We start from the raw sequence: 15,397 nt of genomic DNA on the forward strand, positions 1-15,397 counted from the left end.
TAGCTGCTGAGGGAATCCAATTATCCCTTCAGCCAATAAAGTGTTCTTCGAAGCTGCTTTTTAAAAACACACCCATGCTGTATATTCTCTCCCGATTCCTATATGATAGTTGATAATTATTTTAAATGTTCTTCTTCCCTACATTCAGTTGTTAAAAGCAATAATAATTACACTATCAGATTAGAAATAGTACAAAAGCAAACAAAAGATTAATTGCTTGATCACAGTAACTTTTATTTTCTACTAAAACACATGTTTCATGCAGGATTGGTCACTTTCCACAACAGCCAACAAAAACACAATGAAACTAGTTCAGAGCCACCTGGAGGCATTTGGCCACACAACATTAGGCAAGATGGACGCAAGGTTGAGTGTGTGCACATTTCTAGAGGGATTATAAATATAGTGAGTCTTCTTCTGCTGTTTCATGCCGTTACATGCTTTCATTTGATAACCAACAGCCAGCCAATCATACCTGGTCATGACACTGCATTAACTTTATGATGCCAAGGGGGAAAAAAAGGTCTGTTAAGAGCACAATAATAAATGCACCTGAAAATAAATAAGAAAACAAAAGAACCAAGTGAAATATTGCTTTGGAAAATAATAATATCTATGTACAGTACAAAGTAGCGCAGAAACATGCTTTTGACAATAAACTCATAGATGTGGTACAGTTTGGTTTGTCTCCTTATTGATTACGGTTGGCTGTGTCAATTAAAGGATTTTAAAAATCTTTTCTGTCTATTTTTGTATGCCAACTTCGCAGCGCGCACTGCGACCTACACAAAGGGCTATGCACTGATAGGCTGCAGCACAGCTTAAGTTTAAACAGTGGAGTAGATAGAAGGCATATGTGAATCAGAGTATACTAAATGTGAAGGAGAGGCTGAGCACGCAGGAAAGTCTACGCTCTACTATACAAGGCCTGCTATGATCTTCATATGAAAATAAAAGAGGTAGGCTGATTCTCTCCACTGCTCAGGATATACTGACAGTTTAATAAGATGCAAAAATGGGCATTGATGTACTTGTCAAACATGCTACACACAAAGCCTGTTGCAAAGATGACAGTCCAGCACAGCATGCTTGAAATCAGATGCCCAACCGATTAAAAATAGTTTTTCTTTTTCTTACACACGCTGCTTGCATATCAATACAATAAGACTTGGATTATTTTTTCATGTAAACGAGGAGACAACAAAACACACGACTCATGCATGCTTTAATCTCCTGACTGTAGAACAACAGTAAACACAGACGGATGTTACTGCACAGAATATTTAGTAGCCTTTGCTTGGATTTTTAGGTTGCAGGAGAATGTTAAGAAAGCTTTGTTGATAGAGAAAAAAAAGCAATTCAGCACATTTTCTTGTCTTTCTTACTGCCCGTCTGCATGACATCATTGAGGTTAAACGACATGAACGCAATCTGCTCAAGTTCACTCTCTTTCCCGCACTCCATCAAGCACGAGAACTGATCCTTGTCTCCGTTGTAAGCCAGGTCTGAGTATCCGCTGGGCCCGCTGTGGATGATCCTGGGCCTGTCCCACCCTGATGAGTGCAGGGGGGATCGGTTCAAATACACACCCATGTCCCTTCTACTAGACTTGTTGGTCGGGTGGATGAAGAGGAGCCAGGTCTGCGTGTCTGGAGACAAGAGCGACGTGCCACAAGCTTTGCTTTCAGCGTCATCGTTGGGGACAAATTCGGGGGCAGGGAAGCCGATGACGCTGCCCTGACAGCCTGAAGGCGGCTCCACCAGCTCTGGAGCAATGTGGGGTTTGTCAAAATACACACCGCTGTTTTCACTGAGGGCCTCACACCTGTGGCCCCCAGTGTTACGAGCATTGCAGTAAAGATGACTCCTGCCCTCGTGGTCTATGATCTCTGCCATTTCACACTCACATGACTTTTTTCGAAGCATCTTACCTATATGCCACGTCTGGCCAAAGTCCTCGCTATAAACTGACAGTGCACGTGGGTAGACTGTGAAGGGAATGGGGTAGGAGCAGCATCTGTAAGGGACGTAATAGGCGTACGCTGGGATGATCAATCTGCCGTTCTCCAGCTGAACACCGTGGCCCGGGCCCACAGCGAACGTGGCCCACTTATGGATCGTTTCACCAATCACACTTTGTGTTAAGTCTCTCGCTTGACTCCAGGTTTGCCCGTCATCGCTGCTGCTAACACAGCAGAGGCGCGTCTTGTTCTTACCTGTGAGAATCTGCCTCAACTCTGTGGTGTTTCCCAAGATACCGATGAAAAATAAAAACAGTGTTTTGCTGTTTTTTTCGTATACAGGGCAGGGGTTCATAGTGCGGTGGTTTGGGAGGCATGCTGTTGATAGCTCCTGACTGGACGACCACTGAAAAACATTACAAGACAAGAGTTAGAAAAGATGAGCATAGATCACGTTACCAGGTATCAGTATTTAAGCAAAGGTTAATATGCAAGTGAATAATAACCTGAACAGATCCATCATCCTTCAACATTCCTCTTCTCATAACAAGGATTTTGGCATCATGGTCACAGGGTGAGGATCTTTTCTCTGCAAAGGCGAGGAAGGTGTGACTGTGCCTCAGATAAATGAGAGCAGGGATTCTGTATGTTATCCCACTTGGCTCCTTTTCAAACAAAGTTGTTTTGACTGGTTCATCTCCACTGCGACTCTTTGATGGTGTATTTCCCATGGTGGATCAGATTTCCTGCTAATTGAACATGTGCCAAATAATATGAAAAGTGTTGGTTTGGTATAACAATGTTGAGACAGAAAGAGTTCACAGTCCAACAGCTCCTCATAGACACATATGACAGCGTTGTGACAAATTGCACATAACGTATAGTGTGCATGCATAATAAAATGCTCACCTTCACTTGTCACTCTTCACATTTGACACCCTTGATCTTTTCGTTAACGGCATTATACCGTCTAATATCACGCCATGAAAGAGACCTCTAATTTTCACGACACTGATGCTATGGGTCCATCTGAAAAGAAGACAGCTCTAAAGCGAAACATACACTCTCTGTTACTTCCGGGTTCGCTCAGACGTCTTGTTTAAAAATACATACGTAAGCTAGAACTTTAGTTTCAGTTTTAATTCAAGCATTCCTCGCTTACTCGCGCTTTCACATAACCTAAATGAGATATAAAGTGGCTACTAAGTATTGGAAGACAGGAGTTATCAGAAACACGGACTTATTACGGTGTCCTGGCTCACGCATGCGCAGTGTTGTCAATTCCGTTACGCTAGCTCGCTAAACTGTGTAAAATGAACAGGGGTCGATCGTTTATCCGTCTTTGTAAGTCGTACACCGCGTGTTGTGCATGAAAAACGATGGCATATTCATAACACTATACGTGCAATGTTTTAAAGTACGTTCGCCTGCATGGGCAGACCGTTCTTATTATACATCTGCTGATGCAGACCTCTATCTTACCAGTGAAGTCAATCTTTGACTAACTAGTCTCGCCATGTTTTCTCTTTACCGCCTCCTGCCGGACGGGAGGACGGCTCTCATCTTACATGCTGTTGCTAGGATACAGAGGACTACAGTGAAGCTCCAGACCAAAATATTTTGAAGTATTTATAAATTACCTCGCGAATAGCCTCATTAACACTTACGTGCTAAGTTGTTTGCTGATAAATGGATATCACAAGCAAACAAGATGACTGCAGCGTCCTATAAATGTGATAATGGAGAGAAGAATCTCACCAAATGTTTTCCCACCCCGGACATTGCTCAGCCGGAGGAAAGAAGGTATGTTAAAAACAAAGAAGTTACTTACAATATACATGAAGGCTCCCATACTACAGATTTACACACCCTTTGCTGTCCAATGAAATGTCAAGTTTTTGTTATTGGGATTGTTTGTCATAAATTAAAAAGTGTTTTTTTATGGATGAATAAAAGTATCCTACTTCTTAAGCTAAATATTCAAAACCCCTCTTTCAATAGAAGTATAAATGCACAGTCACAAAGATGAAAACAGGGCTGTTGTTCTAAGCTCATTAAAAGTTATTTTCAGAGAAACATGGTTGTTGTTTTTTTTCAGAAAAGCAAAACTAAAAACACTACTACTACAATATTATATTATTTTATAGAATATGATGTTTTGCTGAGGATTAAACTACCAAGTACTACACCCGGGAGTTAAAAAATAGCACAACATCACAACATTAAAATGCAGCAAATACATTTTATGCAGTAACAATATATATCCAAAAAAGTAATAATAGCAAATTACTGATGAGGCAGGATTTTGACTTTAAAGGAGCCTTTTCACAGTGTGTACTTTGAGGGAAATAACGGATCTGAATAGCCTTTTTCTTCCCCCACTGACCACTATGGTTATTAATTATACATTTGTAAATCTGCATGTAATGTCTGCTGATTATATTTCAATTCAACTTTCCTGTAGCGGCTGGACATTTGCTTGAATATCACAGAACGACAGACGAGCAGAACCACAGGAATGTGCGTAGAAGAATAAAAGAGACTCATGAAGAATGTGGGAACAGCAGGGGGGCTGAGACTCCTCATAACACATTAGATGGGATTTTACTGGTAAGGCTCTGAAACATATTATAGATGTGCTTATTTGACAAAATTGTAGCAAGATGTTTTTTTTCTTTCGGTGACCACAAACAATCACAATTTTCTTTTGTAGCTCCAGTTACATTGTGTTGGTAATCCGTCTGAGCTGTGCTCCGTTGACATCAGTGAGCAGAAACTGAACTCTGTAAGAATGACTTTTCACACATTTTAACTGTTTGAAACTCAGTGGGTAAAACACATTTAATAAGTGTTTCTTCATGTGCACAGGTCAAGCCAGAAGAGCTCAAGGTGTTTGACAATGTAGTTCACGTTGATGCATCTATTAACTCCCTTTCTTTAGGTGATTATTGTATACATCATGCAGACTTTCCTTCAATAAGACGTTGTGCCTCTTGCAAACATGTTTCTTTAAGACAAAGTGTTTTTACAGGGTCTTTCAGCACTTTTGTTTCTTTAAGGCAACTCAATGTGTCATTAAATGGGATCAGCAACATGACGTTTCAAGCTGCTGACTTCCCTCATCTCGAGGTAAGGGACTTTCTCTTATTTAATAGACCACTATTACGTTCTTAAAATTGTATATTTGGGTTTTGACCTGCCACATGGTTAACAATATAACTTTACATGCCCATTTAGTCAAACCATGATATCTAAACATTATATATTCATCCAAAATGTGTTATGAGCTTGTTTCACCTCTGCATTGATCTTAAATAGTGAGAAACAATGTTCATTGCACATGTAGGTTGTGTATATCTATACCTTTATATTATTAAAATTACAGCAACAAAAAATTACAAGGATCGGCTATAATTTGTGTCAAATATCAATCATATTTCCAAATGAAATATTTCAGACCTGTACGCTGCGCATGAGCAACAACTTTACCTTACAATGTCTTTAAATCATTACAGGTTTTGGATTTGTCCTACAACAGTTTGTCTGCAGAGGATATTGTTTCCTTGGGTCGGCTTCCACATCTAAAACGCCTTCACCTGACTGGAAATCAGCTTCGTCATCTTCCTCCTAATCTGGGTTCCTCCAACCATGACCCGTCCCACCTGTTCGTACCTTACTTTTCATTGGGCAGGCATAAAGGCATCATGAAGTGTCAAGTTTATTCTTAACATGTCATCTTTATCCTCAAAATGCCCAACACATCTCCCTCCTCTTCCTCTCCCCCCTTTACCTGGCACTATCACTCTTTTGTAGAATAGGTATTGAGAGTGTCAAGATATTATATTTTATTTAGAGCATTCACACTCCTTACTTAACAAATCCTTCACTTTTGAGCAGATGATACTGTGACAATGCAGATGCTACATTTGTTAATAGTGTTACTGTTTACCTGTTTAGTTTGATTTTACATTTATTCTGGAAAAAAATGTCAAAAGCACAAGAAGATAATTGATCATATCTTGCCAGAGTGGGATTGCTTTTCTGACGTTCACTTCACAAACAGTCAGCTCTGTCACACACAGCTCTGTGTCTTGGCTCTTTTGGGCCTACTTTCCATTTAAAAGCTATTACAAAAAAAAACCTATTATGTGAGTCATGGAAAAGCTGGCAGAATTAAATACAATTAATCTGCTTCAGTGTTTCGAGGACAAATAAGTATCTCACAACATGATGCTGCATCCAGTCTGCTTTTTAAATCTATTATTGCAGAATGTACTTTATATTGATGTTTTGAAGCATATAGGCTACAATATCTTATATCACAATGCCTTTGTGGTTACAGTTAAGAGTATGCAGTTATTCAACTAATAATGATGACAATAATAAACAGTACAAGGGTATGGTGGTTTTGGCGCAGTGGTTAGAGCGTAGATCAAGGGGCGTTGGTGAACTCCAGTTCGAAACCCGCCTCGACCACCACTGCGTCAGGCCGTCGTGTCCTTGGGAAATAAACTATACCCGCATCTGCTCCTGTGGGTAATGTCCACAGTAATGACATTTACATGTCTAATATGTGTAATATGTAATTGTAAAGCGCTTTGAGCACCTGTAAAAGCGCTCTAAATAAAAAATGTAATCCATTATTATTATTATTATGATTTCATAACACAACAACTTGTCTTAAGCGTTACTTACTGTACAGAGAGGCTGCAAACTGCAATGCATGTATATAAAGTTTTCAAATTGACCAAGAGGGGGTGCACAAAATGCTCCAAATTCACACTCCTGAATCTAGTGTAGCAACTGTGGAGACATCTGATACACCTGCTGCACAGCCAGGTTCATACAGAGCAGGAAGTGGTGTGCCCACTAACTGTATGTCGTATGTTACTGTACACATGCATGCATCATCAGTGTGTGTGTGGAAGTCATAGTCTCAGTGAATTGTGTGGCTTGTTCTGTGTTTACAGGCCAGGCGCACAGTTTGGAGCTCTTGAGGTCCTGATGCTGGACGATAACAAACTGTCCTCTGGAGTCTTCAACAGTCTGGCAAACCTTAAGAGGTCATGATGTGGTTGAGGTATTACTCGAGGCAGTCTCTAATGTCACAATGCGTAAACACATCTTATAATGATCTTTTACAGGCTGAAGTATCTAAACCTGCAGGGGAACCATATTTGTGAAATTACATTTTCGGAAATGGAGGGCTATTCCAGGCCTTTTCAGACTTCTGTTGAAGAGCAAACAGACAAAGAGGGTTTTGGTAAATGCTTGATATCATTTATAAATAACCTAACAATGGACCTGCATTAAAAAAAAAAAATCAAAAATCTCTTTCTTCCTTGATCCAGGCCACACTGAGACACATCCTAGTGCTGCTGAAAGATCCAGCTTCCCACTACCTGAGCTTCAGTTTCTCAATTTAGCAAACAACAAGGTGTGTTGGATCAATTGTTCTAATATAGCAAATCCAACCCTTTTTAAAATCAGCTAACATGTCTCATCAGCGTTTCTTCATCAGATCTCTGAGGAGGAAGCGCTGATGGCGGTCGCTCTTTTCCCGATGCTTCGAGAAATTGACATTCACTCCAACCCTCTGACCACACAGAGGAGCGGTAAGGCTTCTCTCCTCCGGTAAGAGTATCTTTCGGAATACTCAATGTTAAAATTGGCTTTATGTCTTTCTTGGACACAGGAGATCCTCCCCTCCTGACCTATTACCTCAACGCGAAACTGGGGATTAGGATCAATCGCAAAAAGACCCAAGAGGCATTGCAGCTCTCACCGAAGGTGTCCACTGACCCTAAATGGAAGGTAACATCCGTTCTGCTTCGATTTTTGATTGTGACCATCTTTACGAGAGTCACTTCATTTGGCGACATCTTTGCGTCACAGTTCATAGAAAGACCCCCCAAAGTGTGGAAGAAGCCCCTGTTGATGGAGGCACCCTGTCCCACCCAAACTCATGTGGAGAAAAGCGAGTCGACTGCAGAGGAAACACCAGAATCTGAGAGCGGGAATTGCAGAGACGACACCTTCCAAGAAAGCACAGAGCACTTCTTTGTTACTCAGGTATGTGCATGTCCAGTTTTTGTGTTTTTTTAATATCCTACCTCTCAAATATGCCCTCAGTGTTATTTCATGTTCAGGCAACACAAGGTCCTGAATTTGAGTGTGATCTTCAAGCTGATGAAAAGGAGATTTCAGCGAACAAAGCCGATACCATTCCTGAAAGATTCTACGAAATGTTGATGGACACAAAACCGAATCCCGATGTGGTGGCGCCTGTCGGTGAGGGCGGCACTTTCTCCTGCAGCTGTTTATTTGTGGACATCTTTCTAAAGCCTTTAAACGTTTGGCTTTACAATTCCCCCTTAGTTTAGGGGAATATTCATGTTTCTTCTTTCAACAGGAATTCAAACAGCTGTTCGGATGCTGGAACACAAACTGAAGAATCTGAATGTTTACAGAGACTCAAAACCAAAACTTGATAGCATCCAGATGCCTTACAGCAAAAGAGAGAAAAGGGTCTCGATATATTGCATTCACCCTTAATATTACTGTCAAGTTGAAGTAAAGGGGCGATAAAGAATAAAAGACGTCGTTATCGCCTTTGTGTCCTGACTTTTAAATCTGTTCACAGATTAAGGAACTTCCGCCATTGAAGCCGATAAAGCAGCCAACTGAAAGGGTGGATAGACTGATAAAGGAAATGAAGGAGAGTACAACGATCAGAGAAGTCCCCTTAAGTATGAACATTTCTGATACAGTGAATGTCCGCTAACTCTACGTGTCATGGCCTTTCTCTATATAACACTCTGTTCTCTGCAGGCAGGGCCATACACGGCACCGGTGTTAACAAACAGGAGCAAAAGGAAGCTCTGTCGCTGCTGAGGGACATTAAGACAAAGCACAAGATGGTCCATAAGGAAACTATGGAACGAGCAGCCAGCATAGAGTCTGAGAGAAACACCAACCAAAACGGAGCTGAACCCCCACCTGTACAGACTCTCTAATACATATTCAACCTCAGATTAACTGGGAATGTCTTTCTTCCTTTGATAACATTTCCTTGATGTTGACATCACAACTGGTGTGAATGGAATGGGTGAGAAAACCAACCTTGTGTGAAATTGTAAGTGCTTTCATATCGCTTTGCCTTTATTAAGATTGATGGCTCATAGCAACGATGAAACTGAGAAGCAAGGTGGAACAAAATATTGTCTTGTGTTTAGACTTAAAAAGGACATGTTATGCTCATTTCCAGGTTCATATTTGTATTTTGTTCCTCTACTGTTTACATGCTTTAATGTTCAAACAGCTCTTTATTTGTCGAGCCTTTGCAGACCAAGTACATGCACAGAAACCTTTATAGCAGGAAAGGAGAACCCCAAAAAGCATAATGGGGCTTCTTTAAGTGGGAAAAAAGATTTTGAAGGAAAATGTAATGTTTCATCTGTGAAACAGATTGGGGAGACATGTGCCTTTAATGTGCCGTTTCATTTACTTCACTTGTTAATACACGTAATGGCCAAAAGTAGATTTTCTTCAGCTGTTTACACATTAAAGTTACTCAGAAGAGCCATTCCTCCTGCTGTTATGTCATAAACCACAAATAGAAAACTATTTAGAGAAAATCCTGATACTTTTTTTCTCTAAAAACTATTTTAAAGAGAACATTTATCAGGAGACTATTTATTTTGACTTGCCTTCCAGGAAATACTGTAATACTTAATACTGTAGGCAAAAGTTCATTTGAAACAACAAACCTATTGTCTAGCAAGGGATCCTTATGTCGAATCCTTTTGTTGGATCTGGCTGTGAACATCTGTATTGAGCAGGAACAAGAATATTTAGTTGTTTGTAATCTAAGCAGACCGCTTCAGTTCAATATCTTTCAATATCAAATCTCTTATTAACCCTATGGTTGAAAGGTCATGTGTGACATCTCCTGCAGGCTTACAATAAAAACGTCATTTATTTCTGGTCATGTTCTGTTCGTTCCCCTTGTGACTTCAGCCTCCTCTTACATATGATTTAAATTCTGCAGAGCAGCTTGCACATGTGGAATGCAGCTTCAGCCCAGGTGGAATAAATCAATACGCACTCTGCAGATATTTCATGGGAATATACATGATCATATTCATGTCTGCTTGTTTTCCTGCTGCTGTTGAGTATCATATATAATTCATAGCAAGAAAATGGCTCTGTGTACGCAGCCAGCAGATTATATTTATACTTTATATAGGCTGTCAACCGGTGATATTTATTTACATTTTAAAGATTTGTTCTCCAAACATTTTGCAATATCTTTTTGTATCTTCTCCTTTTAAAAGACTTCATATTTCATCTGCATCAATTTCCAAATTATTTGCTTATCATTTTTCCAAATAACTAACCAGATTAAAACAAATGGCCACGCTTCTAATGACACAAATAAAACTGAAAGCAGTAACTTAGTTAAGATGGAATTTGTTTTCTTATGTTAGGTTACCAAAAGAGGACCCTGAACAATCCGAAATATTAGAAGTAAAATATTACAACAACATATTTGATCTAAGAGTACGGTGACATTGACATTTGACCCTGAACAGTGTTTATTTGGTAAATAATTTCATTTTTACATTTAAAGACAATCTCCTGAATCAGGCACACTTAGCCTTCAGTCTGTGGGTCTGGTTGGGATGTTTTCATCTTCATATGATGAATGGTGATGAGGACAATGTGCCAAATAACAAAGAATAGACATGCTGCAGAAATACAACTTTCAAGCTCTACACAGCAGAGCTTATCTGTGTTACAAAAATATCCCACAGTGTCTGACGTCACAGGTACTAAAAAGATATGATGCTTAATGTAACATTTATTTTTCTCATAATAGCTGTATTTGTTATGCTGCATACAGGCTCGCTCAAGTGCAACTCAATCCTCTTCAAGCCAAGTCAAATGTCCTTCTTCTAAGACTTGTTGTTGCTGCCAGTGACATAATGGAGTTGTTCTTCAGCCAGTGAGTCCTGCCATTGTTTTCCCAAAAACAAAACCGCTGTTACTAAGTCATTTTAAAGTGATAATTCAATACTTCAGGTTGCATAAGTGCAGTGTTTTCATTCAGCACTTACATCATTCTAGAAGAAAATAGCCTTTTGTTTTCAAAGTTTCATCCAAGTGAGTTTTCCTCAGTGTTGGGCAATGATCGGTCACAGGAGCGGCTGTTATATTTCAGAAGGGACTCACTGACTTCAGCACAGACTCATAAAACTTGTAAAAAAAAAATCTGAAACCATTTTTCCTAACAGAAACACGAGATGGTGATAACAGTGTTTGGATGAATACCTTTCTGGTTCTGTCACCAGCTATGTTGTGATGAATACACCTTGTTTTGTAGCTTGTGGTTATTGCTCTCCCTCCCATAGTTACATTTTCTGTGTCATTTCTATACATAATTAATACCAGTTGATCATTTGTTTGAACTATAAAGTAATCAAACAAAATGTGGGTTCTTAGCTTGCATTATCTTTTAATGCATCACATTACTCCTGGTCACAAAAGCTCACCTCTACTTTTTCCCTCTTCTCTTCAACCCTGCAATTACTCGGCATTACAGACTGTATAGTGAATTAAAAATAATCAACAACAACAACTTCCCTTTTCAGTCTTACCGGGGATGAGGTGATCATCTTTAAACACCGAAGGAGCCATGTATGTTTATTGTTGGCATGTTATATTATTTTGTTTATATTCATCATGTAACACTTGGTGAAGATGACAAGCTGCACGGGGTGTATAAATAGGGTCTGGTATTGTACAACCGCTTGATAAACATCCAGCTAAACTTCATCCAACGTCAGGAAAATAATATTTTTTTAAGATTGCCTTTAAGACTTTCCTGTGTATTAATGGCAACTGCAAAGACGATATTGAGACATGTAAATTGCCATTATAAACACCAATTTTAAAGCTGGACTCCAGTGCTTGTGTATTGCACTTTCATTAAGTTGGGGGACTCAAAAGAGACAGAAATATCCTGACTGTAACTCCCTTTTGTTCAAAACACTGGATCCTACACTTTCCACGATGCAACTTCCATGAGAATGTTTCTGTCTGGTATCATATTCAGACTTTACACGTCAAGACTGCAACACAGCCCTAGATGTTATGACTATGAAGTCTCTATATCCAAGCCAACATATCCCTGAGGATATCACCGTTTCCTCATTAGTTCTGACTTGATGATGTTGTACAACCATTTCCATTAAGTGATGTGAACTCTAATAGTAAACCGGAGGTATACTCCTTCACTGTTACTTTGATTAACTTTTTAAAATGTAACAATGTCACGTTCTTGCTATTCAAGCAGAAATCGGGCCTACTGATATTTTTGAACTTATAGATTTCAAGCATGCTTAACAAATGAAAACAATCTATTGATGTGACAAATCTCTTCAAGACTGACAATTACTTCACAATCCACACATGGCTGCAATTCGTTTCCTACACATATGTTCATGTTCCAGAGATTTCATTGAAATGATCACAAGGTTAATTCTAGAGTGAAGCCAATAGAGATACATATATGAAGCTCAGCGCAAGTTCAGGCAAGAAGACCTATCACTCCGTATTGCTCGTCATGGCAATACTCGCTCCCTCCACTAGATGACAGGGAGCGCCACTCCTTAGCTAAACCTATCACCTCCCTCCATTCACAAGCCTAATTATCGCACCTGTTAATCCCTCTATATATGCTCTCCCTTTTTCTATCAGCTGTCTTTCAGGTGTCAACGCGCACCCCTCCTCCACCCCTTCGCCTCCTGCTTCCAACTCAGGGCCAAGCTCAACCTTCTCCCTTCCAACCGGACCTAACCACCACCACCACCAGGTCTAGACCCAGGGGGGTTCATCGGAAACGGTTCTTTCCCTTCCCGAATGATGTCCTACAAAACCTGGGCCTAATCGCCAAAACACATTTCATTTCTGTTTCTGTTATAAACTGTCATCATTATGTTTCATTTATATAATGTGACCGATAATAAACATGTATTCCATACATCACGTCTCTCCTGATTGAACTACTATTATTTGTACCGGACCCTTCCTCACAATAACATCAAAGCAGAATAAACAGCCACAAAGGCTCCTTTGTGTGTTCCCCATGTAACCTCTTTTGTTCTTGGAATAACAAACTGATGAAGTGAGTTATTAACTGAAAACACATTTTCATGCTCTCAGTGATATACAGACTCTGGCAGGAGAGGAGAGATACCCTGTCCAAGAGGGGGAACGAAGAAAGAGACGAGGAGAAGGCATAGATGGTCTGCTATGTTAGGCAAGACGGATTGTTGTTTATAAGGTTGGTTTCTTTGTGTACTATATTTCAACGCAGCACATTCTCACATCTGGAGCAGTCATCGTTACAATAAAGCCTTTAGAAATGTTTGTGTAAAATGTGTTAGACTCTCAAAATGAGGGCCAACTGTTAAGCCTGGATAAAAACCCTGTGGAGGCTCAGGCATCACATTTGGCTCAGGGAAAAATAGGCCTGACTCAACACTCCTCATTAATCAGTGCCAAAGAGTTCACTGCGGACCGGACCTATTCATTAGTTCTTTGTGATGGGACAATTGAACTGTAACACACTTATCATGTAATCCTGGAAAGGGCTTGAATAATGTGGATGGCATCTGAAAACGAGGACATTATTTGTTACAGATCATAACCGTTGTTGTTGTTTCATCCCGTGAAACAACAGATCTCACTGTGGTCTGTCTTTAATGGCTTACAGTCACTACGAGCATGTGTTGTGAACACTAAACTGAGAGTAGGTGACCAAGCTTTTAATGACATGTATGCTTGTGTTGTCCATGTTCTTTTGGCCTGACTCCAATCTTTGTCTCAAAGGATCAAGGCCAACTTAATTAATTAGAGTGTGAGGGTGTAAAAAACGAGTTTTCTTTATAGATTTCGGAAGTATTTCCATGAACTATAAACTCAGGGGTTATGATGGGCGCCTTAATCAGTTATGAAAGCAAAACATCTATCAGACTTAATTAACTGAACACAGTGTGGCTCCCTTTGAATCAAAAGACCGCCTGGTTGATTTGGAATGCTTCAGTTCCTCTCAAACACAGTATGCATTAGAGACCTGTTGCAGCACATTAAACATTAATGTATTCAATAATACTTCCTAATACAGTGTGGTTACCACAACGTTGAAAGTAAAGCTGTTGGGAAACCCTTTAAAGGGGCCCCAAAAGGCTAATTTTCAGGTTCATACTTGTATGTTCTGCCTCTTCTGTGACATATCTCCATGATTTGGGGGTGTGTGGCGCAGTGGGTTGAGCGCCGTTGGTGTTCGGATCAGGGGGTAGGTTCAAACCCCACTGCAGTCAGCATGTCGTTGTGTCCATAGGCAAGACACTTTAACCCAAATTGCTCCTGTGGTGATTGTCCACAGTATTGAGTATGTAAGTCGCTTTGGATAAAAGCGTCTAATGTTCAAAAGCTCGTTATTTGTCTCATACCGCCTGTGCTGCAGCACCTCTTTTCACCCTCCGTCTGAAACCAGAGTCCAGTCTGCTCTGATTGGTTAGCTGGCCGGCTCTGTTCTGATTGGTCAACCGTTAAGAGATGTCCCGCCCCCCATGTGTTGGAGCGCTAGCCAATAGCAGCACCAGTCTGTCTTACATAGTGATGTCACTAAGTAAACTAAGTAGTCAAATGGAGGCGTTTCAGGCGGGGGGGGGGGGGGCACATGGATTGTAGTCCTTGCAGATCACTTACATCCACAACAAGCTACATAACACACTACAGGAAAGGGAAAACCCCAAAAAGCACAATGGGCCTCTTTAACACTTAATATAAATCTTTCCTGTGACATGCATGGATGATGTTCTGCGACGTATAAAACACGATGCGTTAATATCACAACAATGGCTCCGACGCGCCTCAGATACTGGGCAGAGTCATGACCCAGAGTCTCATATTCTATGTCTCACTGAACCTGGGTTACAGGGTGGGGGGTACACACACACACACACACACACACACACACGCACGCACGCACGCACGCACGCACGCACACACACACACACACACACACACACACACACACACACACACACACACACACACACACACACACACACACACACACACACACAGAGAGAGAGAGAGATGACCGACTGCATGATGATTTATAACTACCGACTGCCCCAGCTGTTACAATTGTTGGAGCCAAGATTAAGCATGCATGGCTGAATTGGCCCATGAGACAAATTCAAACATCCACAAAATGAGGACTGATTTTCCATCAAAATAGAAAGAGTCATATGGAAATATGCAGCGCAGAATGCAGCATGTTTGCTGAAAAGCAGTCTTGTTTTAAATCTGGACACTGGATACTCATCATTAAATGAGCTGCATGGGAAAAGGGCAACGAG

The 15,397-nt window shown here is 40.4% G+C and overlaps 2 protein-coding genes across 3 annotated transcripts; one reads left to right on the forward strand and one right to left on the reverse strand.

Moving 5' to 3' along the window:
- Positions 1-209: 209 nt before the first annotated feature.
- On the reverse strand, positions 210-3,050 carry LOC117458459 (sialidase-3-like). Of its 2 annotated transcripts, none has more exons than XM_034098942.2 (3): positions 2,871-3,050; positions 2,468-2,707; positions 210-2,367 (listed from the first exon to the last, which is right to left on the reverse strand). In XM_034098942.2, the coding sequence occupies exons 2-3, from the start codon at positions 2,690-2,692 to the stop codon at positions 1,360-1,362; spliced, it is 1,233 nt and encodes a 410-aa protein (XP_033954833.1). In that variant the 5' UTR covers positions 2,693-2,707; positions 2,871-3,050; the 3' UTR covers positions 210-1,359. The 2 variants fall into 2 exon arrangements, with proteins under 2 accessions (XP_033954833.1, XP_033954832.1); XM_034098941.2 differs by having other exon boundaries at positions 2,468-2,710.
- A 506-nt stretch (positions 3,051-3,556) lies between these two features.
- On the forward strand, positions 3,557-9,947 carry xrra1 (X-ray radiation resistance associated 1). Its single transcript, XM_034099520.2, is given in 17 exon segments — positions 3,557-3,726; positions 3,728-3,764; positions 4,426-4,571; positions 4,675-4,746; positions 4,830-4,902; positions 4,993-5,090; positions 5,477-5,625; positions 6,932-7,024; positions 7,106-7,224; positions 7,313-7,398; positions 7,483-7,576; positions 7,657-7,775; positions 7,857-8,033; positions 8,111-8,252; positions 8,374-8,489; positions 8,605-8,710; positions 8,793-9,947. Coding segments are annotated over 17 exon segments (1,866 nt in total). The 5' UTR covers positions 3,557-3,672; the 3' UTR covers positions 8,978-9,947.
- Positions 9,948-15,397: the final 5,450 nt, after the last annotated feature.

Source organism: Pseudochaenichthys georgianus, chromosome 14, assembly GCF_902827115.2.
Source record: "Pseudochaenichthys georgianus chromosome 14, fPseGeo1.2, whole genome shotgun sequence".
Classification (NCBI taxonomy): Eukaryota; Metazoa; Chordata; class Actinopteri; order Perciformes; family Channichthyidae; genus Pseudochaenichthys; species Pseudochaenichthys georgianus.

Bases quoted from the DNA above. Each gene is read 5' to 3' on its own strand.
- LOC117458459 (XM_034098942.2), bottom strand. From the start codon at position 2,692: ATGGGAAATACACCATCAAAGAGTCGCAGTGGAGATGAACCAGTCAAA. The intron at 2,368-2,467 runs GTTATTATTCAC...AATGTTTTTCAG, and splicing joins AGGATGATGGATCTGTTCAG to TGGTCGTCCAGTCAGGAGCT.